We start from the raw sequence: 26,438 nt of genomic DNA on the forward strand, positions 1-26,438 counted from the left end.
CTTTCTGCTCATGAAACTCAGAATAGAGTGTGTTCAGTGTGTTGTACTAAGGGAAGATTGTCAGTTAAACCTACAGTGCCTTGTATTTTTTAAGTCCTATAGAAATACTGTTTTTAGGAACTTTTGTAGATAGACTTTAATGCAAAAGCATTTTGACCAATTAAAACGAGACTTAGAAAGATGAGATCACACAGACCCTACCTTGAAACATCACCACCATTGGTCTGAATATCCTGATGAAATGCACCAAAGGACGCATCCCCATTGCGTATGCTCTGCACCACAGGCAGGTCACCACTGTAGTGAGAAAGGTCTTTGGCTTTGCCGAGATTTGCTAACGACGTGACCACGCTGGCCAATGTGCTTAAGTCTCCCTGACACGATTCAGCCTTTAAGAGAAGAAGAAAGCACTAAAATTTTACAAAGTAGTGCTGATATATTTTAAAACCTTAAATATCAAATTCTAGATCATAAAATACTAAAAGAAAAGCATCTTGAGGAAAATATAGGCTTTAAAATAGATACAAGTTCTTAAAAAATTACAAAAGTTTAAGAGAAAAATTATACTACTCTACTTACTAGCTAATCTATCCAAGTCACAGTTACTTTCTCTATAAAGAGATATTAGGTAAAAGTTTGAATTCTTTTTACCATTGACTTAATATTATTAAAAATGCCAAATTTTCTTTAAAATTAAAAATTTAATTTTATGTGTATAGGCGTTTTGCCTGCGTGTATGTCTGTTCACCACATGAAGCCTTGTGTCCTCAGAGGTCAACAGAGGGCACTGGAGCTTCTGGAACTGGGGCTATGGATGGTTGTGAGCTGTCATGTGGGTGCTGGCAACTGAACCTGGGTCTTCCGGAAGAGCAGACGGTTTTTAACCTCTAAGCTATCTCATCTCTCCAGGCCCAAAGATTGAGTTTATTTCCTAAATAATGTGTGATCACATGTGTCTACGTGTGGGTGGGCCCCTGAGTGCAGCCGCTCAGGGGGCCAGCAGAGAGCACTGGCTGGGGGGGGGAGGAGTGGAGTTGGAGGGCTATGCTGCCTGATGCAAATGCTGGGACACGATTCTGGTCCTCTATGAGAGTAACCTCTGCACCACTGGGACATCTTTCTAGCCCCTCAAAACTTCTTACCGAACAAGCTAGTATGACATCTAAATACACCGGCTGTCCCTTTTCTGTCAGAAGCATCCTGTCCACAACGCCTCTGCTAAAGTCACTCACTACACAGGAAGAGCGGGGGTTCTCCTCATTTTTCCTCCCGTCAGCTCTCAATCTTAAAAGCAATGAGCTGACACTTGGCAGCTTCTCAAAGTGACACATGAGTTTTTGGAAATATTTCTAATTTGAAGGTTTTTATATACTTAAGCTTCAGTTTATTAAACTCTTTTGGGGCCAGGATCCTGCAGCAGTGGTTAAAGTGCTTGGCACTACCGTTTGGGTGCTGGGTTGAACCAAGAACTTCATGTAAGCGGCTTATGTTCTTCCACTGAATGATGCCTTAGTACGTGGGACCGTGAATGCTGCAGAGCCAGAGCCCCGTGCAGGGAGAAGAGAGTCTTACCACAAGCACCCTCATATTTTCTGAGGTCCAGCAAGACTGCTCAGAGTAAAAGCATGAGCCACTAAGAGTAGTGACTTGAGCTTAAGGCCCAAATCTCACGTGATGGAATGGGAGCATCGACTCCAGAAAACTGTCCTCTGGCCTTCATGTGTGTTGTAGTGAACACACAAACACACGTGCACAGTAAATATAAATAGATCTAAAAAAAAATCTTTTTAGGAAATGTTTTCTTTTTCCCATACAGTTATTGAAAACTGATTTTCCACATTTTATTTAAATAAAGAAAGCTTTTTGATCTGGGGAGATGGCTTAGTGGGCAACAGTGACTGCTGTGTAAAACAAAGGTCTGAGGTTGGATCCCCAACACTCACACAAACATGTGTGTTCCTGTCATCGGAACACCTGGGGGAGACAAAGATGAAAGGCTGCTGGGACTCACTAGCTGCTAACTCCATGGGACATTTGACTCTGGGTTCACCAAGACCCCGTCTCAAGGGAATACAGCAGACAGCAGCATACAGCAGGGCACCCCCTTTCACATTTGTGAACGTGGGTGTCCCCACAAGCGTGTGTGTGTGTGTGTGTGTGTGTGTGTGTGTGTGTGTGTGTGTGTGTGTGTTTCCTTTAGACTCTTATGACAAATAAAGATCTGCTCCAGTCTCAAGGGACACTAGATGACTGGGCTGTGTAATCGGAAAGCACAGGCAATCTCTTCCTACTCTGACCCCGGAACTCAGGAAGCATGGTGCTGTATCGACTAGTACGTTTTGACTAGTAGCTCAAGAGTTTCTTCTTTTTTAAGATGTGTATATATATGTATGTATATATGTATGTATATATGTATATATGTATATATGTATGTATGTATGTATGTATGTATGTATGCATGTATGTATACATGTATGTATGTATACAGCATTCTGCCTGCATGTATGCCTGCAGACCAGAAGAGGGCACCAGATCCCATTACAGTTGGTTGTGAGCCACCATATGGTCCTGGGAATTGAACTCAGGACCTCTAGAAGAGCAGCAAGTGCCTGTAACCTCTGAGCCATCTCTCCAGCCTCCGAGAGTTTCTTTTTACTTGGAGCTATTTTAAGCATTGGTACAAATAAATCTAGCAGGGAAAATAAGAATAGAGGTAAGAAGTCTGTGCCATCCTTCTGCTTGTTCAGATGGGTTCACAATGCAGCGCAGATGACCTTCAGATCAGAGTGTAGACCAGGCTGCCACCCTAGTAGTCATCACCCTGCCTTTAGCCGTCCAAGTTGCTGGGATTACAGACAGTATACCTTCTGTTTGGTTTGGATTTATCATAAGTTAATTTTCATATAACATTTATTTTAAGTTGAAAGAAACTGGGAACAGTTTTAAATGTTTATTGCTTTCATGTTAGAAATAAAAATTTAATAGCACAGTGAAGAATTTTATCAAGTTTAGCTTTAGAAGCATAAATTGGGGGCTGGAGAGATGGCTCAGTGGTTAAGAGCACTGGCAGCTCTTCCAAAGGTCCTGAGTTTAATTCCCAGCAACCACATGGCAGCTTACAACCACCTTTAGTGGGATCTGATGCCATGTCTGGCGAGCAGGCATACATGCAAACAGAACAGGCATATACACAAAGTACATACATAAATAAAATCAGGAATTATTACTCTGCAGCAGACAGAGCATGGGACTAAGGGCTCAGGCTCCAGCAGGACAGGGATGGGGGAGGGGAAGAGATGGAGGAGGGTCTTTAAGTTATACTACACACCTTGTCTGGTGTCATTAGCATAGCTGGCTCCGTTTTTATTCCAGACGGATGAATGTTCACGAACATTCCTGAATCCAACAGTCCAGTTGACCTGCAACAAACGAGGTTCGAGTTTTAGTCTTAGCAGACCCGGGCAGAGAAGCAAGAGCTGAGTTACTCAGTGTCAGCTGTGGGGCACCTGGCAGTCTCGCTGTCTGTTACGAAGGTCGGCGTTGCAGCCAAAGGGCTCCGGAGGTCTTTGCGGATGTAGATTTTCTCTGTTGACGCTGCACAGTTGGAAGATTTCTCTCGGGACACTTCGATGGGTTTTCTTTCGCACTGAACAGCTACAAAAACATGTTAGATAATTACACGACAATACAGACTATGGAAATTTGTAAATCTAAGCTTCTTGGTACCAATATGGCTAATGAGAGTGACCCTGCTTCGGCTGGATTCCAAAGGCGGCCATCAATCTTTACAAATCTATGCGTGTTCAAACAACGTTGCTCCCTGTATTAGTTAGCATTCTATTGCTGTGAACAGACACCATGACCAAGGCAACTCTTATCAAAGACAACATTTAATTGGGGCTGGGTTACAGGTTCAGGGGTTCAGTCCATCATCATCAAGATGGGAACATGGCAGTGTGCAGGCAGACATAGGGCTATAAGAGCTGAGAGTTCCACCTTTTGTTCTAAAGGCAGCTAGGAGAAGACTGACTCCCAGGCAGCTGGGACAAGAGTCTTAAAGTCCATATTCACAGTGACACACCAACAAAGCCAAACTCACTCCATTAAGGCCACACCTCCAAGCAGTGCCACTCTCTGGGCCAAGCATATTCAAACGACCACATTCTACTCCATGGGCCCCATAGGCTTGTTCAAACCTATGAGTCTATGGGAGCCATCCCTAAAGATAGAATAATGCAAAATTGCAGAAGTCCCCATAGTCCATAGCAGTCTCAACTGTGTAAAAAGTCAAAGTTGAAACTCTCTTCTGAGATTCATCCAGTCACTTAACTGTAAACCCCAAAGCAAGACAGGAAACCAGCTGGGCAAACTTCAAACTCTACATCTCCATGTCTGATGTCAAAATGGTCTTAAGATCTCCAGCTCCGTTATCATCTTTGTTGATGGCAACCAACTTCTTTCTCCTGGGCTGATTCCACTCCCTTAGCAACTTTCCTCAGCAGATAGCCCACAGCTCTGGTGTGGAACATCTTGGGGTCTCCAAGGCAACGTCAACATCACAGCTTATTGTTCCAATGTCTGGGATCTACACATAAACTGGGCTCCTTCAAAGGGCTGGTGTCACTTCTCCAGCTCTGCCCTCTGTGTCACTCTAGGCTCTGATTGATCCACTCCACTGCTGCAGTGTTCTTGGAGAACAGCCCATGGTACTGGCATCTCTAATACACTGTGGTCTTCTGCTACAACTAGGCTTTATCAATAGCCTCTCATAGGCTCTCTTCATGGTACCAAACCTCAGCCTCTTTGCATGACCCTTTCAGTCCTGGGTCACCAACTGCAACTGACGCTGGACCTTCACCAATGGCCTTCCATGGCCTCTCACAGTGCTAAACTTCAGCTGTTCTTCATGAATGCTTCATGCCATCAAAACCAGTACCACCTGGGTGACTCTTATACATTACCAAGTACAGCTGCAGCATGAGGCACAACCCTGGCTATTTCTGGAACACAGCTTCTTTGTGCTTTCAGAGACCACTTCCCAAGATTTCACCTCAGTGATGCTGGTCTCAGTCACTGCTAATTTCTTAGCTCCAGCTAACCACTATCAAACATTCCAGTAATCCCTTCTATTCTTGGTTCTAAAACCAGTGCAACATGGCCAAAGCTGTCCCATTCTGCTGCTCTCTGGGGCTGGAACATGATCTCCTTGTTCTATTACATTATTACCAGCTTTCTGTTTTCTAACTCTTTCACTAAGCTTGGCTATCTTGAAACTTGTTCAGTAGATTGACTTTGAATGCAGAGATCTATGTGGCTCTATCTTCTGAATGCTGGGATTAAAGGTTTGTACCACCATGCCTGGATTTAAGCCTTTCCTCACTTAGAACCCACTCAGTCCCAGGATGAACTTTGATCTGCTTGGCTTTGTCTCCTGGGATTAAGGGTGTACCATATCATGCCTGGGCCTAAGCTTTTCATGGCCAGTGTTTCTCAAGATCCAGATCAAAAGCCTGTTTCTTCAAACCTCAAGATCATGATCACAAGTGTCCTCTCCATTTCTGGATAGTAGTTCATTCCAGATTAAAAGTCCAAACTATTCCTTGTTCAACTGAAAACACAAACAGTAAACTTAGCTGGGTGGGATCTTGCCCTGAGACCATCAGTCCTTTAATCTCTTTATCTCCTTGAACATAGGATTAAGCTCTGTTCCATTTCCTGGTGTCCTTTTATTACTTGAACCATACATTTTATATTTTTCTTTTCTAAGTTTGCTATGCTTGTTCAAAATGCTCTGCATGACACTTTACCCGAGAACAAAGATTCTGTTGGGCTTTTTTGAGATGTCCTCTGTCAATACAATTAGTATAAATCTCTTTACCTTAGCTTTAGGTAGACTTTTCAGACAAGGGCAAAAATACAGCTATATTTTCTACCAAAATATCACAGGAAGAGTCTTTCAGATACACATTAAAATTCTTCTCTGAAACTTCTAGAGCCAGGCTTCCACAGTTCAAACTGCCCTCAGCAACAAAGTCTTCCATATTCCTACCAGGATAGTCCAATTAGGCCTCACATAAAGCATTCCACTGCTTTCCAAATCCAAGTCCTCAAATCCACATTCTTCCAAACAGAGGCATGGTCAGGCCTACCACAGAAATACCCCAGTCCCTGGTACCAATTTCTGTCTTAGCATTTTACTGCTGTGAAAAGACACCATGACCAAGCCATCTCTTCTAAAGAACAACATTTAATCGGGGCTGGCTTACAGGGTCAGAGGTTCAGTCCATTATCATCAAGGTGGGAGCATGGCAGCACCCAGGCAGGAGCTGAGAGTTCCACCTCTTGTTTGAAGGCAGCTAGGAGAAGACTGGCTTCCAGGCAGCTAGGACAAGGGTCTTAAAGTCCATATCCACAGTGACACACCTACTTCAAGGAGGCCACACGTCCAAATAGTTCCACCTCCTGGACCATGCATATTCAAACCACCACATTCTCTATTAGTAAAACTGGTCAATTTACCTGCTATTCCCATCTCTCTATTTCAACTCCAATGGAAGAAAAAATAGAACTCTTAAAAAACTCACTATCAAGAAGGAAGAACTGAAGTGACATGTCTCTTGGATATACAGAGCGAAAGAAAAACAACGTTACTCAATTGAAGGTAATAGTAATAGAAAAGGCCTAAGTGGTGCCTTTCTAGTAAAAAAATAAACCTGTATTATACATAAGTTCATCTATACAACATGTGATATCTGTAAGAATCTTGTAATACCTAAAGAGGAGGCAAAAAATTTGCTAAACATATATTTTGTTTTTGGGGCAGAGGGGCGAGCAAACTGTCAGAACTACCTCTTAGCTGTTCCTGGGCTTTGCTGAGGTTCAAATCTTTCTCTGCTAAGGTGGGAATAGTGTAACCATCAGCAGAGAACTGGGCGGAGTCTGCACAGTCTGCTGTCTGGCCCATGGACAGATCAGTGTTGGCTGCTGTTTCCAAGCCCACATTCTGGGCATTGGTCACAAAGCACACTGCTCTCTTGCTGCTTTAATGGTACACAGTTTTCAATTTTATAATGTAACACTGACAATGCTACTGAAAATTTAGGAAAGGCGACAAAAATCACTAAAAATTCTATTATGCACAACATATGTTTTAAATTCCGAGACAACTGAAAAAAATCATTTGAGTGCTAAGTGTCAACTAATGTGCTTGTCACAGGAATAATCAAAAATATTTGTTTATTAAATAATAAACACATATGTATGTGTGTGTATGTGTATATATATATATATATATATATATATATATATATATATATATATATATATATATATATATATATATATATATAGTCTATTGTTAGTTGGACAACAATGAATTAAAAGGCACATGCCATGGTTTGAACAAGAGCCTTGCTGGAGAAAGTATGTCTTTGTGAGTGAGTTTTACGGGTTTATATACTCACTCTACTCTCTCTTTGGGGTTAAAATGTGATCAGCTTGCTTCAGGGTCCTGCTAGCTCACTATATCTTCCCGCCCTCTGGAACCATAAACCCAGATAACCTTATTCTTCCTTTGGTTCTTTTTGTCATGACATTTAATCACAGTGTACACAGGAGCTGCTTAAATGTGCTAACTTGTATGCACTTTCCATTCGCTGAAGGGTTAAAAACCATTCCTCCGTTCAAGCAAGTACATACAGTCTTGTTTCATCCCAAAGGCAATGCATCGCTGTAACCTGCAGTATTGGCAGCGGTTTCGGTGATGCTTATTAATAATACAGTCTTTGGATCCTCGGCACGAATAGACTAAATTTCTTCGGATGCTTCTTTTAAAAAATCCTTTGCAGCCTTCACAAGTTATTGCTCCATAATGACGTCCTAGAGATGAAATGTTTAAAAACATAACTATAGATCAGAAGCAAAATAAATTTCATTTTTCTATTAAGACAACAATACGTAAAATAAAATTGTGACTTTGAGATTCTGACACATTTTTTTTTAAAGATTTATTTAAGTAGAAAATCAAACAGCCACATCCAGTGGTAAGTTTAATAATGATACAGTTTTAAATTCTATAATGTAACATTAAAAGTGTTACAGCACATAAAAATAAAACCATAAAAATTTAAATCTTCTGCTGGTGATTTAGTAAGCATTCAATAAAGTTAGCCATTAAATTAAAAAAAGGTAGAGAACTTAGGAAAGACAATAAAATCATTATCAAAAATTCTATTATGCATGTTAAAATTTTTAACTGAGAAAACTTACAAATTATAGTTTTGTCATATTTTGTGTAACAGTGTATGGTTTATTTTTTTGTTGAGTTGGGTTGTTTTGGTTTTTTTTGTTTTTTTCCCTCCTGCTGACCAAATACAGCACCGTATATTTCTTAGTCAAGGATTCAAAGCTCTATATATGGCCTAGAAAAGTAAAATGTGCTACCTAGTCATGGAAATATAATCATCTTTCTTTGTAAGTTCCTTTCAAAACTTTTGAGTAAAACTATTAAAGTCCGGCTAGAGAGATGGTCAGCAGCTCAGGTTCCAGAGAACTGTCAGGTACTAGGCATACACGCATACACACACACACACACACACACACACACACACACACACACACACACACACGTGCGCGCGCATATGAATACATACATGCATACACACAATATTAACAAATAAGTGGAGATTTTGTAATGAGATTTCAAAAACATTTAACCAAACTGAGTTGGGTCCTTAAACACTGTCCCACCGCAACCTGTGCATACATATGACCAGAGGTTGAGCGTGTGTCTTTGACAGGCAGTAAGCAATGGTCAGAACTTCAATGACTTATCTCTGAGCACTTACAGCCAACTCTGAGAACAGCCCACCCAGACTGTCTCCAGCAGACCCTATCTGATCTCGGAAGCTGATCACGGTTGGGCCTGGTTCATTCTTGGATAGGAAAATCACTAAATTTGTTATGTAGAACTGTAATAAAGGCTAACCAAAGAGCACTCCACTTCTGCAACCTGGTGTCCTCTGAATCCCTACGGCGGGGTGTGGGGAAATGCGTTAACAAGACTCTAACACTGTAAAGCATTAGTAAAGACACTAACACCATAATGTATTAGAAAAGGCCACAATTCATTTGTCAATGATTCTTTGGCAAATTTAATTTTCACATTTACAACCTTTCTATATGTTTACTTCTAAACAGTGAAACCAAAACAAATAATCTATACCATTATAAATCAAATTAATTGACACTGAAAAAATAAAATAAAACAAATAAAAACCAGAGAGAGAAAAGTGAAGTTTTACAGGTCACAAATATGGAGCATAAAAAAACCCATATTCTGCTGTCTATTTTTTAATTTTAGAGGAAACACAGTTGAGGATCAGTTACTTAACAGTTTAGCATACACAGGATTATTTTTAATCATACCTGATGCTTTGTCTCCACACACAACACAAAGATCAAAAACCTTATTTGGTCCCTGGTCAGGAGAATTTTCTGTTAAGAGCTTTAAAAGAAGAAAAATGTTATTAATTGCAACAGCTTCATGCTGTCCAAACAGAAAGAATACGGAGTTGGAGTTACTTTTTACTGTGACATGAATTACTCTGAAAACTAAGAATCCTATTAACATAGATGTCAGTTAAGCTAGTCTTCTTTCATAGGCAAACCATAAGTGTTACACAAGGCAAAACCCACGAGTTTCTTTTTACTTCTTCCGCAGCAACCACAATTCCATTGTGGAAGACGCACACCTTGGATCTTTGTGAATTCAAGGCCAGCCTGGTCTGCTTGCTTAATTCCAGTCCAGCCAGGGTTACACAGTGAGACTCTCTCAAAACCAACACACCAAATCCCAATAATGGTGACCCCATGGTTAAGAGCACTGGCTTCTCTTGCAGAGTGGGTTCAGTTCCCAGCACCCACATCAGGAATTCACAACTGACGGGTAAGTCTAGTTTAGGGATTGATGCCTTCTTTTGGCCTCCACAGGCACCATGCTATGTCCTCAGGCATATACATACATAAAGTACATAAATCTTTTTTCTTAAAGCTCAATGTACAAATACATGAGTGTTTTGAAATGTAAGCCACTCTTACACACTTATTTTTATATTCATATAAAATATGTGTAATTCTAAAAGTTATAAGCCTTCCATGACATTTGTCTTTGACAGTTCAGAACCCTTCCAGACTAGCATGGAATGGCACAGCAAAAACATATACTAAATCTGGATGCAGTGGTTCGCACCTGTCAGACCAGCATGCAGGAGGCTGGGGGCAAGGGTCTGTGAGTTCAAAACAGCCTGGGCTACAGGAAGACCCCGTAACAGAAGGATGAGCCCAGCTGCCTCCAAACCCCAAAGTGACAGCATAAAACCATAGTTGTGAATTAAAAAAAAAAAAACAGTTGTGAATTTTAACAGAAAGACACCACATAACTGGCCATTAGTGAGACTACGTGAGGTGCTTTTGGGTAAACTACTAAGCCTATTAAATTATAGCAAGAGCTCCTCACTAGGTACAGGTATTAGGATGTTGACAAAGAGTTCTAGTTTCTTCTTTCAGATTTACTTTTCTATCCATCTCTGTCTCCCTGTAAAGAGAAGAGACGACTTTCACCATCATTACCTGGAGGTGTGGTGTGGACAGATCAGGACTGGTAAAAAACAACTGGTTGACACCTGCAGCCTCTGGCGTGGTGAGGAAGACTTTCCCTGGGGCGGGTCCCTCATGGTCTGCCAGGATGAACCGCTTGCCCTGTGTGCTGTGGTCAAGTGCTGTCACAATCTGGATTTTCTGTCCAGTCTGCTGCTCTGTAACAATCTAACACAACCACGGCACATTAATAATTAGTTCAACTCAATCATGTTTATTTGCTTTTTGAGACTGGTCTAGCTATGTAGCCAGACTGGCCTTGAACCCACGACCTGCTGTGTCAGCCTTCTGAGGACTGGAGAACCATGCCTGACTTTTGTTTTCTTTCTTTAATGAATCAATTTTAGCCTCAAAACAAAGCTAGAAAAGCCAGCTAAACACCTTTTCAATAGCAATACTACTCCTAACAAAATTCTGCTAGAAGCATGTGTGAAATCTGCTAAGGTACAATGGCAAGGTTAGTTGACATCACTGTTTTGATTGGAATTCAGGGAATGCAAGTGACCCTTTCACGGGGCTTGCAGAAGACCATCATAAACACAGAGATTTACATCATGGTTCCTGAGAACAAAATTACAGTTACAAAGTAGCAATGAAAATAATCGTATTGCTAAGGGTCAGCACAATAGGAGGAACTGTACTAAAGGGTTGCAGAGTTGGTTGGGAACCACTGGCTTAGACCAACATCCATTTGTTATTCTTGGTCCTTGGATACATCCGAGAAAAAGGGAAAGTTTTTGTCCTCACAGAACTTCCACTTTAGTGGGGAAAGACTGATAACCAATCAATATTGTAGGTATCATAAGAGCTGTAGAAGAAACAAAGTAAAGATAGGTGAAAGGGATGAAAGGAGGGAGGGTGAGGAGGAAAACTCTCAAGGAATGACTTATCTTTTTCTGCAGAGACCTAAAGGAGCAAAACTCAGCCAGCAGTGGAACTACAGATACACAAAACACAGGAAACAGAACAAACAGATAATCCATGTATCTGAGGAATAAATCACAGAAAGGGAGCCTTGTGAATGACAGGCAGCAGGGAACGGATTATAGTGAGCAACAGCAGGGGGGGGGGGGGGCAGATAACCTGGGGCTAGCAAAGCCCAGATTTCCCACCACGAAAAACAGAGGCACATGTTAGAGCAGTGGTTCTCAACCTTCCTAATGCTGAGACCCCTTAATACAGTTCCTTGTGTGACCCCCCCAACCATAAAATTATTTTGTTGCTACTTCACAGCTCTAACTTTGCTACTGTTACGAATTATACTGTAAATATTTGATATGAAGGATATTGGATATGGAACCCCAGGAGAGAACAAATTGAGAGCCACTGCCTTAGGGTTTGGAGCAGAGGAGTGGCAGACCTCATTTTGGAAAGAAGGGTCTTTCATACTGAGTATGAAGAAGACTTGGAATGTTCAAGGGTAAAATGAAGGGACAGACAGGAAATGTGTCTGTTGAAACTGTCAAGATGTGTTTGCATATACAGACAGTGGTGCTGGCAGGGTACCCCCTGTAGAGGGTGAAAAGAAATTAGACTGGATTAGATAAATACCTCTCGGGATGCTGTAGTGAGAATTTTGCTTTCTTTAAAAGCCCAGTTATGTTATGTGACTGTTTTTGTTTTAATCCCAGCTATGGGATTTAGGACTGCTTCACTTTGTCCACAGCCGTTGACTATGATTATCTTGCGCTATAGGAGGGGCAGGATTGTTAACAGCTGCAGATAGTTTAATTCTGGGGACTATGGAGAAGGAATAAATACCAGAGTCCAGAAAGGGGCTGGGGAAGGAGGAGGAAGAGCAGACAGGCAGGCAGGCAGGAAGACTGCTGCTCCTCTCCTCCGAGGCCCCTCCCCTCAGCGGCTCCAGGCTGCTGTTCCGGTTTGACAGGAAGTTGGAGCTACTCTGGTGACAAAGACTGGACTGGCCCTAAGAAATATGACACCCCCTATAGTGCCTATGGAGGCCTACACTTCCTCTCCCCTCTAACCTCCTTTCTCTCCTCCCTAGTGTTGTGAGGCAGGAAGGGATTACACCAACAGGATGTGCTGATGGTTAGTCAAAGGTGGTCCCAGAACACTGGGCTGAGAGGGCAGTCTAAGCCAGAGTAAATTCATAAATGCCTCAACACTGACAACTTTTATTATAAATCAAATACTTCCTAAAATAAATTTTATTAAGCTGATTTAATAGTTAACCCAACTTTCAAATTTGTTTCAATATTCTTTTCTACTTTCCTGAAATTATTTTCTGCGCAAACTTTGAAAGTAGGCACACTGAAAAGCTGATGAAATTTTCTGTATTGACTGCAGCTGCGATCACTGAACTTTCTTTGTTGAACATTAGGTTGGATTAGGTAAATATTTCCTCTTTTACCATGTCTGGGTAGTTTTGTTTTTCATGTTCTCAATTTTATTTTATTTTTATAAGTATCTCTACCAATTCTAGGCTCTAACTTCTTAACTTTCAGCATCCTACAGGACTTGGCTTTGAACCACAGTTCATTTGTAACAAATGTTACCATGTATCTTACTTGGGGTTTCAATTGTGATAAAGCACCACCACCAAAGCAACTTAGAGAGGAGTTTATCCTGTTTATTTTTCCCCAGCTCAGTCCATCAGGGCTGGAAGTCAGGGCAGAAACTCAAACAGGGCAGGAACCTGGAGGCAGGAGCTGAAGCAGGGGACCCACGCTTACCTGCACGTTCCTCATGGCTTGCTCAGCCTGCCTGCTGCCTTACACCACCAGGGATCACCAGCCTGCGGTGGGACCTACTGCCCACAGTGGACTGGATATCCCGTGCCAATCACCAATCAAGAAACCACAGGCTTACTCACAGGTCAAGGCCAATTTTCTCAAATAAGGTTCCCTCTTCCAAAATGACTCTATCTTAAGTCAAGGTGACATATAAACTAGTCACTACACCATAGCTACGCTGTGTTCTGTTCTATTTCAGATTATGTCTTTCAACAGTACCCACTGTAATTAAAAGTCCAATATTTAGTTAGTTTTTAGAAGAGAGAATTAGGTACATGCAGGATTCAACTGACTCTGGGTTGAAGCATTAGATCCATAAAAGGGTATTTATTTACTATAGTGTAACAGAATAACTGAAAAGAAAGACGATAAATTTGGTCTTCAATGGAGAATAGTTAGGTAAACAATTCTCTACATTCAAAATGTCAGGAGCCAGCTATCATGTCAAATCTGACATTGCTGGGTGAAAGTGCCAAGAAAAAGAACATCCTGACCGTGACTTGACCCCAAGTCAGAGATCAGAGCCAAGGGGTGGAGGAGGGGGCACAAAAAAGCCAAACACCAGTCCCAAAGCATGAAATTTTGCCAATCCCTGAGAGCTTTCCCCAAGATCAGACCACCCTGGAAAGCTTGGGGCCCCCAAGTAACCCTATTTAAAGCCTGCCTCCTGCTCAGCTACCTGCTGCTGAGGTCCCCCCCTCCCCCACCAGTGAGATTTGCTGTGCAGTGTGACTGAGTTATCCTTGGCTCCCAGCTGCCCGGGTACCTTTCCCTTCAGAGCTGCAACACAGCACTGGGGGGGACCCTTCCCCCTCGTTGACATACACATCAAGATCAATGAGAACGGAAAGGACCCTATCTGTTGTGGAGGTGGTCCCCCAAAGGAGGGACAAGCCAAGACATGCCATTCTCATGTGGAATTTTACCAAGTTTCTCCTGGACTGTATGATGCTATGGAAGAGGCCCTGGTGACAGGGAACCTCTTGCCTCTACCCCAAGTTCTGAGATTACAGGCATGTGACAGTAGCCTGGCAACTCAATATTTTTTTATAGGTACTAATATCCTAAGGAAGCTTTAATTTATTTTCTATTTCACTATCAGCATTACTATTAACATTAAGATTCACTTACATGAAGTAGCTAAAACTATCTTAGCTATTAATATCTTATTAGTGTATGGAGGGTATGTGGGGTGTGGGGTGGTACGTGGGATGTGTGTGGGGGTGTGTGAGGTGTGTGTTTGTGGGGTGTGTGTGGGGATGTGTGTGGAGTGTGTATGTGGTATGTGTATGGTGTGTGGAGTATGTGTGTGGTATGTGTATGGGATGTGTGGGTGTGTGTGGGGGGTGTGTGTATAGGGTATGTATGGTGTGTGGAGTATGTGTGTGGGGTGTGTGTGGGGATGTGTGTGGAGTCTGTGTATGGTATGTGTATGGGGTGTATGGGGTGTGTGTGTGGGGTGTGTGTATAGGGTATGTATGGTGTGTGGAGTATGTGTGTGGGGTGTGTGTGGGAATGTGTGTGGGTGTGTGTGGTATGTGTATGGTGTGTGTGGGGTGTGTGTATAGGGTATGTGTATGGTGTAGGGGATGTGGGAATATGTATGGTGTGTGGAGTATGTGTGTGGGGTGTGTGTGGGAATGTGTGTGGAGTGTGTGTGTGGTATTTGTATAGGGTGTGTGTGGGAATGTGTGTGGAGTCTGTGTGTGGTATGTGTATGGTGTGTGTGGGGTATGTGTATAGGGTATGTGTATGGTGTGGGGGGTGTGGGAGTGTGTATGGTATGTGGAGTATGTTTGTGGGTGTGTGTGGTGTGTGTGGGGGGGGGTATGTGTGTGGTGTGTGTGTATATGAAAACCACAGGAGAACTCCTAGGAGCTGTTTCTTTCCTTTCACCTTTCTGTGGGTTGCAGGGTTTAAACTCGTGGCCAGGCTTGCTTAGCGAGTAAACTGCCTCTAGTTGCCGAGTCATTTCACAGGTCTGATCCCGTCACTGCCGAGGACAAGTGTTGCCGTAACTAGTCATACTTGGTTATTATCAGACTGTAAGCCAATCAGCCTGCAAGATACTGCACAGCTGTATTGTGCCTGATCTTTATTTTTATATATTTTATATTTACTTGTGTGTGTGTGTGTGTGTGTGTGTGTGTGTGTGTGCATGGGTGCTCGGGCACATGTGCATGTATACACTCAGGTAGTAGCTTGCTTGTGGAGTGAGAGGACACTTTTGAGAGCTGTTTCTTCTTCTTTTTTGATTTTCACCACATAGGTTCTGGGGATCAGACTCAGGCTTCCTGTCAAGCACCCCTGTGTGAATGAGCCATCTCCCTGGTGCCTGAGACTGCTTTTTATTGGGTACTATTTTATAGCAGGGCCAGAGAAGGTCACTTCAGAGAAGAGACAGTGTTGTGATGATAGTTCTGAGGCCTGATGTGCCCAATGTTTTGAATTACTTAAAAAAATAACCCTGTCAGGCAGGCGATGATGGTGCACATCTTTATCCCAGAACTCCGAAGGCAAAGGCAGGCAGATCTCTGTGAGTCTGATGCTCTACAGAGTGAGTTCCAGGACAGCCAGCGCTACACAGAAAAACCCTGTCTTGAAAAAATAAAAACAAAAAAAAGTGACAGACTTGGTCAAAATAGTTCAGATGAAAGAGTCAAAATTAATGTCTACATAAGTAGTGGTGTCAAAACCTTTGGGTTAAGACCCTAAAAGCATGCCGAGGCATGGTTACTTTTTGCTAAAAATAAGATGTAGTCATGTGTGACTGAACTCTGATCAGATCTGCTCCTACTCCTAACCCTTTATTAGCTTTCCATCCTTGTTCTAGACTTATTTGTAGACGTGTGCTCCACAGCGTCACATCCACCGAACCCCAGCGATCTCCACGTTCTGTTGCAACTGTTTAACTGCTTCCAGCTGCAGAGAAAAGCTATCTGAAAGCTGGGCTGCCTTTCGCCCTGGCACTTCCGGAACCTGAAGAGGACGTTTAGCATAAAGAACGGAAGTCTGGCAGGTCAGCAGATAAATTGTAAACTACACATACCTCACTCATCTGTTGGTCAATAATTTGATGTGCAATTTCTTCTATGGTCGCCATGGTATAATTGACAAAATATCTGCCAAAGATAAAAAAAAAAAAAAAGCCCTTTTACAATTATATACATGAAATATTTACTGAAGAAACTCTAAGTGAAATTATATGCTGCTTAAGATTTTCTTTAAAATAATCCAGTACAGGTATTGGTATATCTCAGCCTTCCAAGTGTTCCGACCCCTTAACACAGTTCATTATGTCATGGTGACCCCCGACCATAAAATTACTTTTGCTACTACTTCATAGCTGTAATTTTGCTGTTGTATAATGTAATATAAATATCTGATATGCAGGATATCTGAAATGTGGCCCCTGTGACCAAAAGGTCACAACCCACAGAACAAGACCAAATAAGATTTGCCATGTGCTGCATATTGGCAACTGATGATGGGGCATGCTGGGGGATTCTTGTAACTGTTCTGCTCTGCATACTCTGACACATGTTCCAAACAGCTGTTCTACCCGTGTGAGTCAATGAAGCTGTTCCTATGAGCCAATGCTGTTATATGAAAATCCCCACGCCTGGAGTACGCTGCTTCCTGTGACCTAAGAACTAGATGTCATTGCTGAAGACATCATGCTCTCTGGTCACAGGACACAAAAGAAACCAGGCTGGAAGTGGGCTGGAAGGTTCTTCCCTGCTGCCTAGGACTCAGAGCTAGAAGGTGTTTCTCAGGCTGAGGGGCGTGGGGTGGAGATTGTTACCCATTGTCTTACTTAGCTGTAGACTTTGCAATGGGATAGTACTGCCCCAATAAGCAAATGTCCCCCTGGTACAACAGCAGCAGGTCTGTTATGGGAGTAACCAACTGCTCTCTGCTGGAATCTGAGGCCTGCTTCACAGGAGGTACTAATTCATGGTTAATACCATAACCATTGTAAGAAGGAGTGGTGGGAAGGGCCAGACTATGACACGTAATAGAGAGAGATGGCCAGGATGCTGCCCCCTGAGCAAAGCCATTCACTGTATCACCTTTGAGTCACGGTGCATCCTCCTGTAGCCACCATTAAGTTAGAGAGAGTTCCCTAGTAAAATGCTTGCCTGCCATGTCAGAAGAGGCCTGAGCTCAATTCCCATTAACACAAAAGCAGCAAGCATACGAGACAAGAAGAGCTCTCCTTTTGAAATTCAGTCTCTAATGACTGTATTGTTTTTCTTTGGTAGCTTCTATGTTAGTATTGCAGCCCCCAAGGTTCATGCTAAGTGTAGTTAGTCCCTTCCTTGGTCTTGAGGACATTTCAGGAATCTTGACGTCAAAGCCCAATATGGTTAATCTAATTGCAACTTCACTCTTTTTTTAAAATTTGTAACTTATTTGTGCATGTCTGTTGTGCACATGTGTGCATGTCCCGTGTGTGGAGGCCAGATGGGGACATTAGTGTCTGCCACCACAGCTGTCTATTCCTTTGAAGTGGGGTCGCTCCCTGAAGCTGGGGTTCATGTTTTCTTGGCTAGGCTGGAAGAAAGCACGTGATGTCCTCTGCCCGCAAGCCATCAAAGACTGTTTTGCAAAAGACCAAGCATACAGATTTACTATTTCCATCCTCCCGGTATTCATCACCGCCTGGCTCTCTCTATAAGATCGGGGCTGTCGTTTGCTAAACGTCACACTCTAGCTGTTCACTAACACCTGCAGTTACCATGCTTCCCGTCCTTGTAATGGCTTCTCTTCACTCTCAGTGTCCCACCATCGCCGATCACTGTGTGCCCAAGATGGCTGAGGAAATGAGACATAGCAGGCGTTTTTCTCTTTAACACCATGTATGTGTACATAGTTTTGTACACAGGAATGAAGGTGCCAGAGGAGGCCAGAAGAGGGTGTCGGAGACCTTGGAGATGAAGTTACAGCACTGAGCTACCCAGTGTGGGTGCTGGCAAAGTAACATGGGTCCCCCGGGAAAGCAGTCAGTGCTCTTAACTGTTGAGCCATTTCTCCAGACTCCTGTTTTATTTATTTACTTTTTAAGGTATGATCTCAAGTAACCTGTCTGGCCTTGAACTTGCTATGTAACTAAGGATGACCATGAACTCTAACTCTCCTGCCTCTCCCTAAGCATTGGGATTGCAGGCAAGTGCCAACACAGTCTACAGACTATTGATGGCTTAAATGAGTCTACCTTCTCAGAAGAGTAATTTACCACTGCACATCAAAAACTTCAAATTGCTCACACTCTCTTAGCCCTTGAGGCTGAGTCAGAGTTTCAAGTTCACGGTCGGCCTGTTACAGACTGCTAGAATTCAGAGTTGTAATCCCAACTGTAAGAGCTACGAAATGCATAGTTTATTTTATAATGCCCTTCAGGCACCTAACCCGAGGCTGCTTCTTCAGAAACAGGACAGCCAACATCATCTCTCTGAGAGGTTAGAGAGTGGATAAGTGAAAACGCACAGGTTTCTAACGGTCCCTAACAGGTAGTAAGCGTTCCATGTCCGTTGGCGGAATGAACACAATGCTCACCATGTGAGCAAGAGAACACAACAATCCAAGATGTAGGAAAAGCTCATACCGGAGAGGGCTAATGAGTCATCGAAGGCTCACGGATTTTTAACTAGCCCGAGGGAGAAAGCAGAACACTTGAGGATGAGGGCCTGAGAGAAAGCTCAGGTCAGGAGCTATGGCTGCTTTTCCAGATGACCTGGGCTTAATTCCCAGCACCCTCATGGTAGCTCACAATTGGCTGTAAATCCGGTTCTAGGAGACCCAACACCCTCTTCTGGTCTCTGCAGACATGAAGCATGCACATTGTACACAGGCATGTATGCAGACGATATAGACACATAGGTTATATAAAATTAAATTTCAAAAGCACTAGGATACTCCCCCTATTACTTCAGAGTTAAGAACCTTGATCCCAACCTTGTACACATCTGTTTGGCCCCACATCTTCATCCTTTCCACACAAATGGCATAATTAACAAAACCCCCTAGTTTATTAAACTATGGATCTCTACCTCATTCAAGATCATGCAGTGGTCACCACAGGAGCCGGCACATATCTGGCAACAGTAGAAAGGTTTTTAAACGTGTAATGACCAAAACTTAATTCAGAATCAAATACCCAGTAAATCCAAGGTGTTGCTGACAGCACAGGTCCATCCATGTTGTATGGAACCATGTCACTGAGATTTTTTTTTTAATTTTATGTAATGTATGGGTGCCCTGCTGCATACACATCCTCAGGCCAGATGCGGGCATCAGATCTCATCACAGGTGTTTGTGAGCCACCATGTGGTTGCTGGGAACTGAACTTAGGACCATTGGAAGAGCAGCCAGTGCTCTTAACCACTAAGATCTTTTTGTAAAACACAGAACATGAGTTTTGTACTGTATATGCTGTCATAACAGAGGACACCATAGACTGCTTGAAACATGTCAGCTTAGATGACTGGGTGCTATGAATTTCCTTCCCTCATAGAAACGTTTCTGTTCTTACAGAAACATAATGGTATAATTACATAAAACCATAATGTAATTATTTGTAGTTATAAAAAAGAACTCAAATATTTCCCTACCATCTTTCTATAGCATCTAATTAACAAATTAGTACTGTGGTGGTTTGAAGGAGAATGGCCCCTATAGACGCCTGTTTGAATACTTGGTCCCCAGTTGGTGGAGCTGTTTGGAAAGATTAGCAGATGTGATCTTGTTGGAGGTGTGTCTCTGGGGTTCCAAAAGCCCATGCAATTTCCAATTATGTCTCATGTGTGCATTCTCTCTGCCTTCTGGTTGCTGTCTGTACTAGTCAGGGTTCTCTAGAGTCACAGAACTTATGGGTAGTCTCTATACAGTAAGGGAATTTGTTGATTTGCATGGTCGGTCTGTAGTCCAACTCCCCAACAATGGTCAGCAGCAGCTGTGAATGAAGTCCAAGGACCTAGCAGTTGCTCAGTCCCACAAGAAAAGCAGGCAAAGAGAGAGTCTTCCTTCTTCCAATGTCCTTATGTAGGTCTCCAACAGAAGGTGTGGCTCAGATGACCTTGAACTCAGAGATCTCCTTGACTTAGTTTCCTGGGATTCAAGGCCACTATGCCTCAAGATCTCCATGTCAAGACCTAGGCCAGAAACTTGTGTCTCCCAGCCTCAAGATCAGGAGCACAGGTAAGCCTTTCAATTCTGGATTGTGGTTCATTCCAGATATGGTCATGTTGACAACCAGGAATAGTTAATACACTGTCTTAACATGTAAACTTCCAGATACTACCTCAGTACCACACGTGCCATACTCCCCACCAGGATGCTCATGGACTTCATCTTCCTGAAACTGTGAACCCTCAAATTACATGCTGTCTGTTATAGGTTGCCTTGGCCACAGTTGTCATGGGAATAAAAAAATAAGATGACGAATACATTACTGGATTGTATAAATTACTGCATAGCTTTAAAAACTGTTATCGCAGGGACTGAGGAGATAGCTCAACAGTTACCAACAAGTGCTGTTCTTGCAGAAGACCAGGGTTCAGTTCCCAGCACTCATATCAGGTAGTTTACAACCTTCTGTAACTCAGAGATCTGACACCTTCTGGTCTCCACAGGCACCTGCGCTTATGCGTAGCCCCCTCAACATATACACATGATTAATTTTTTACCGAAATTAAGTATGTATGGATGGGTTGTTCAAGACATGGGTTTTTCTGTGTAGCTCTGACTGTTCCGAAATTCCCTTTGTAGATCAGGCTGGCTTTGAATTCAGAGACCCACCTACCTCTGTCCCCAACCCCTATGCTGGGCCTGAGGAGCATGGCCATCCTCACACAATATATTTGCTCATAGCTTTTCCCTCTCCCAATGCCTCCACATCTCCCTCCCCATCTTATTTTATATTCTTTCTTCTCTCTCTTTAAAACAAAGAAGAAAATGAGAAACATACACACAAAAGATACACACACAGAATTGAAATAAGCAGCGAATGGGCAGGGAGACAGAAAGTGCCCCCTGAGTACAGGTCGTGTTGGGCGTGGCACCCGCCCTGGGGTGAGACTCAGTAGATGGGCGTTGACTACAGATAACATCTGGTCTATGGGTGAGAATCTGTGACATTCTTCATGCTAAAGCTGAGCCACACCTCAACTAAAAACAGGTTTTTCCAGTAAATAACACAATCTCAGGGTTCACAAGGTGCTCAAATATCCTCCAACCATGGATCATTGTCTAACTCTTTCCAGCCTGGTGGTAGAACACCCAAACTGCTAAGAAGAAAATCAAGTCAAACCATCTTGGTAACGTAGATTCACTTCTAATAATCATGATGATGTGAAAAATAAATAATAAAAACCCCTTGGCTTGATTTCTAAGGAGGCTTTGGCTACAGAGAACACGGAAGTAGCTAAATTGACCTGGTAATAAGAAAAAGTATGCAACACACTGCAATAAGCCAAAAGAATATTTCTTAAAAACTCTTTAACATGAGGAAAAGCAAAGCTCTAGACAGCTGTTACCATCCGTGACTGCAAAACCTGCGTGTGCACACCTGCAGTGGGCATGTGTGTCACCATTAACATGTCAGCAGTGGCTCACGGGAGAGGGGAGTCACTAATCAGGGCTAGTGATGGAATTCCTAAGATTTCTTTACTGAAGGGCACACCTTCCAAAGAAAGTTCTGGAACTGATGCGACCAGTTCCAATACTTACTAGCAGGTTTAAGGGAAGTAGTCCAGCGGGATGCCACACTAGTCTTTCTAAGTGTTGCTTTAAGATATGTGCAGAAAAGAAAAAAAGCGTATTTGAAAAACTGCTTTGTTGCCCAGTGGAGAGGCACACAAGCTGGGAAGATATTGATCTTAACACTGATGGCTTTTTTGTTTTGTTTTGTTTTTTAAACAAATTGACAGCTAAAAGGTCTTGTTAAGTTTCCGCATAAATGTTGATGGAAAAATTGTGTTCGAGGATGTTGGCTTGTGACAGAATTTAAAGTCTGCAGAAACAAATGTCCTTTTACTCAATGAATGATCCATCAGGAGACACCTGTGGCCAGAGAGTCTCAGGTGAGTTGTGTTTGGCATGACAGCTCATTACAAAGCTCTTCGAGCTGTTTTCCTACGCTGGCAAACAGACTTAGCTTACAGGGCCCCTCAGCATGCAGTGGTGGCTCTTAAGACACTCACGGTAACAACTGTTCTGAGCTTTGTTCCCCTTATGTTGGAGAATTTTAAGAAACATTCTCTTGGTTTATTGCTGTGTGTTTGAAGGCTTCTGAAATTGTAAGATGGCACTGTGTTTTGGTGGGACAGAAATCTGATTCCGTTAATTTTTGCTTTTTCTTTTTTGTTTTTTTTTTATAATGATTTATGGCTCTCAAAACTGTTCTTTGAAATAGTCAATGATTTAAACATGTTGCTTCAAGAAAGCAACTGAAATATATTTATGTTAAAAAATAAAATTGAATGTTTTATTAAAAAATAGCTAATGTGGAAAAATAGGGTGAAAACTGGTTCCTTGGAGATGTTTACAGTAGAAATTACTTTATAATTGAAAGTAACCTCCTTAGGCAGGAAAGATGGCTCAGGGTTAAGAGACTAAATTTGATTCCTCCACCCATATGGTGGCTCTCTACCCGCTGTAACTCCAGTTCTAGCGGATCCAAAACCCTCTTCTGGCCCCCGAGGGAACGGTACCCTTGTGGTACACAGATATACACACCGGCAAAACACCCATATACATAAACCCCCACCCCCACCGAAAACCTGATGGAGATTACCCTCCCCAGAAAGTCACTAGTTCATACACCCAAATGCTGTACACTAAATGTCAAGGTTTACAAAGCATGCAGTCAGTCTAATTCCCTACTTATCACACTAAACAGAAACCGTGCGTCTACAGCATGCGTCTTTTCTACCTGACCTCTGAGACCCAGCTCAAATTCCACTCTACCCACATTTCTGAAAGATCACTGTATACTGTGTACACGAAGAGTTAGCTGGGATTTAAGGACAGACTTCTATGGTTTCCATTAATTCTTAAAACTTTCCAACAGAGGCCCATTTTTCTAGAGATGGTTTTTAAAGGGTATGTGTGTTACTTACAGTGCTACTTATTGAATGATGCTTGTCTTGCTATCACTGGGATGTGAATTACACACTTCACCACACCCACAGTAGATATTTAGGCTTTGTAGCCTTATATCGGTCCCCTTCAAAACCTTTCAACTGAGATTGTTACACAGAATGATGAAATCAGTTCCATTTATTGTCACCACATTTTTGTTTGTAACAGATCCAAGTATCAGGTGTCTTCTTTAATGACAGTGGAAGCAACATTCTAACAGCTTTTGAAACCAGAGTTAGGAGGCTAGGAGGGGAACAGTACAGAAGCTCTAACCTAGAAACAGGAATTTTGTTTACTGCCACCCTTTGACTATAGGTCTTTGGAAAAATTACACTGTATCCAAAGGTAGATACGCAGCAGAGGGTTATTGGACATATTGATACAAAGGACACAGTACCTTTTCTTTATCTTCTATATCTCCCCTAGGGTTTGGATACACGGTTTCCAAGCCAGTCTTGCCAGGAACTCCAGGTGACCTTTGCTGCTTTAGCCTCCTGAGTACTGGGATTATAGGCGTGCGTCACCAGCCTGGCTCCTTCCTACAAGTCATCAGCCGCTGTTCTTTCTCAATATTAAATGGTCCATAATAAACTCCCACTTTTCTTACCTCCCTCGAATCGTTTCTAATGTACTTGAATTTCTGTCCCCCAAACTACACCTCCCAAGACACTCTCTCCGAACACTTTTCTTTTTCATCTTTGCTGTTTGATTAGGACAGATCAATAATCTCTTTCCAAATTTACCAAAGTGGACACATAAAGTTTAAAGACAATTATCCAACCCGGTAAACAAGTGGACACTTTTAAAACAAAGAAAACCCCCTCCCTCGAAGTATAAGTCGTACAACTTCCAGGCGGTGAAGAAAAAAAAAAAAAGCCCTAAATGGATTTAACTTCAAGACTGTTTTTTGCTTGCCCTTTCCAGTTTAGGCTGACCTGCTTAACTCAGGGGTAAGGGGACAACCTGGCAATTTCTGAGGATCTTGAGACGTTATCTGCAGGAATTGGCTCCTAACAAAAGAGCTAGTGGAAGCTTTGAAGTGCCCAGCGCGTGAGATAGCCCTAGGCCACCTTCCCTCAAAGATACAGCCACAGCAGCTGCTGGTTCTCTCTGTGCAAGCAGGATCCTGAGCCGGCAGAGGTGTCATCCCGCAGCCCCGGGGTACATGGCCCCTCCGGTCCCGCGCCCCGCAGCTCCCTGCCCGGCACCGACCACGCGCGCAGCCCCGGGGCGGGAGAAAGCGGCGCCGAGACGGAAGCGTTCCCTGTGGGTGAAAGGTCACCGTCCCCGCCCGGCCTCCCACGGCTTTGGGCTATACCGCCCGGCAGTCGAGCAACCGGGAGCTGGGACACTCGGGGACACCGGCGCTCGGGCCACGGCGCTTGGCGGTTGGGCCTCCCGGCACCCTACTTACCCCTCCCGCCGTGGCGGCCGCTGGACTGGAGAAGGCTGAGGCGAGGGGACCCGAGGCCCAGGGGACTGGGGAGCTTTCTGGGTTTCTGTATTTGGGGGTGGGGGTCAGAGTTCGTGACCCCACCCTCGGCTTGGCGGAGAGCGGTGCTCTTGGCGCCTGCGCATTAGCGCGGTGGGGAAGCGGCCGGCCGTGGTGACGTTCCCTGGGCGAAGCCGAGGGCCCCGGAGTCCAGCGGCGGTTCTGGAAGTCGATTGCCCCCTGCAGGTGTGGAGGGAGACCGCCGCTGCAGCTGCCTGTCCACCCGATGTCCTGTGAGGATAGCATCAAAGTTTTTCTACCACCTGCAACTCTGGTGCCAGGCCTCCGCGGGCACGTGCACCCAAGTGCACATACCCAAACACACCTGATTAGAAATCAAGGACAACCGAGGGCTGGCTCAGTGGTTAAGAGTACTTGTGGCTCCTCTAGAGAACACGGTTTGATTCCTAGCTCCCCCATGGCCTATGGTCATCTTCTGTAACTTCAGTTCCATTGGATTTGGTGCCCTCTTCTGGTGTACAAACATATGTGCAGGCCGAACATCCTATACTAAAGCCTCTTGAAAGAAAGGGGGGAAAAGGAAAGAAAAGGCAAGTCTTTTGGAGCTGGGCCTGCTGAAACCCAAATTAGTCTTTTAACCGTGATTCTCCTGCCTCCCTCTCCAGTGCTGTAAGATTTTTAAAAAAAAATCATTTACATGGGTGTTTTACCTGCATATATGCCTCGTACACCACAGGTGGGCCTAGTCCTCTGGATCTGAAGTTACAGATGGTTTTGAGTAGCCACATGGGTGCTTGGAATTGAACCTCTACAAGAGCAGCTAATGCTCTTGCCCCTTAAAGGAAGTTTTGATTTGAGAAGTAATAAACAGCCTAACTGGTCTGGGATAGATGTCTTTAATGTCTGGAAAACTGGACTTTGTTATGGGCACTCTCTTAGATTAGTTCACCAGGGCTAAAGAGTATGTAGCGGTAACAGGGCCCAGGAAAGGACACGCTGACCCTGACTTGACCCAAGCACAAGACCTTGTCCCAGAGTCTGATCACAGAATCCAACAATCCTCAAGTTTCCCCCAAGACTAGTCCACAGGATCCTCCAATCGCAGGCCACCCTGGAAAACTCCACAGCCTAAGAAACCCATTTTCTTTACATCAAGCCCATTTCCTGCTCAGTTCCCTGAAGTTTCTTGAAGAGGCAGCCATCTTCCTTGGTTTTTCCCTCCCAGTAGATCTCATGTGAGGTTTGTTGTGTGGTGTAGATGTGACTTCGTGGTGTTCTGTGGGTCACGGTTCCAGGCTACCTTTTCCAAAAGAGCTGTGACTTTATGGTTTGGGGAACTGTCCCTGTGCCTGAGCAGAGCTAGAACACAGTTCACATGGACCCCAGTCTCACAGAACTTCCCAGCAATATGAGAAGAGGCTCAGGGAAGA

At 43.4% G+C, this 26,438-nt stretch overlaps 1 protein-coding gene across 1 annotated transcript in view; it reads right to left on the reverse strand.

Annotated features, from left to right (window-relative positions):
- The window catches only part of NR2C1 (nuclear receptor subfamily 2 group C member 1), a 49,729-nt gene extending 24,623 nt beyond the window's left edge, over nt 1-25,106 (reverse strand). Inside the window, exons 1-8 of the mRNA XM_080935594.1 lie at nt 24,970-25,106; nt 16,462-16,534; nt 10,630-10,824; nt 9,427-9,505; nt 7,699-7,878; nt 3,507-3,654; nt 3,329-3,419; nt 202-389 (exon numbers count right to left, since the gene is read on the reverse strand). Of these exons, the coding sequence (XP_080791720.1) occupies nt 202-389; nt 3,329-3,419; nt 3,507-3,654; nt 7,699-7,878; nt 9,427-9,505; nt 10,630-10,824; nt 16,462-16,515 (935 nt within the window). The 5' untranslated portion in view covers nt 16,516-16,534; nt 24,970-25,106. The remainder of the gene's footprint in view (nt 1-201; nt 390-3,328; nt 3,420-3,506; nt 3,655-7,698; nt 7,879-9,426; nt 9,506-10,629; nt 10,825-16,461; nt 16,535-24,969) is intronic.
- Nucleotides 25,107-26,438: the final 1,332 nt, after the last annotated feature.

This window comes from Micromys minutus, assembly GCF_963924665.1.
Source record: "Micromys minutus genome assembly, chromosome: 22".
In the NCBI taxonomy this organism is placed as follows: Eukaryota; Metazoa; Chordata; class Mammalia; order Rodentia; family Muridae; genus Micromys; species Micromys minutus.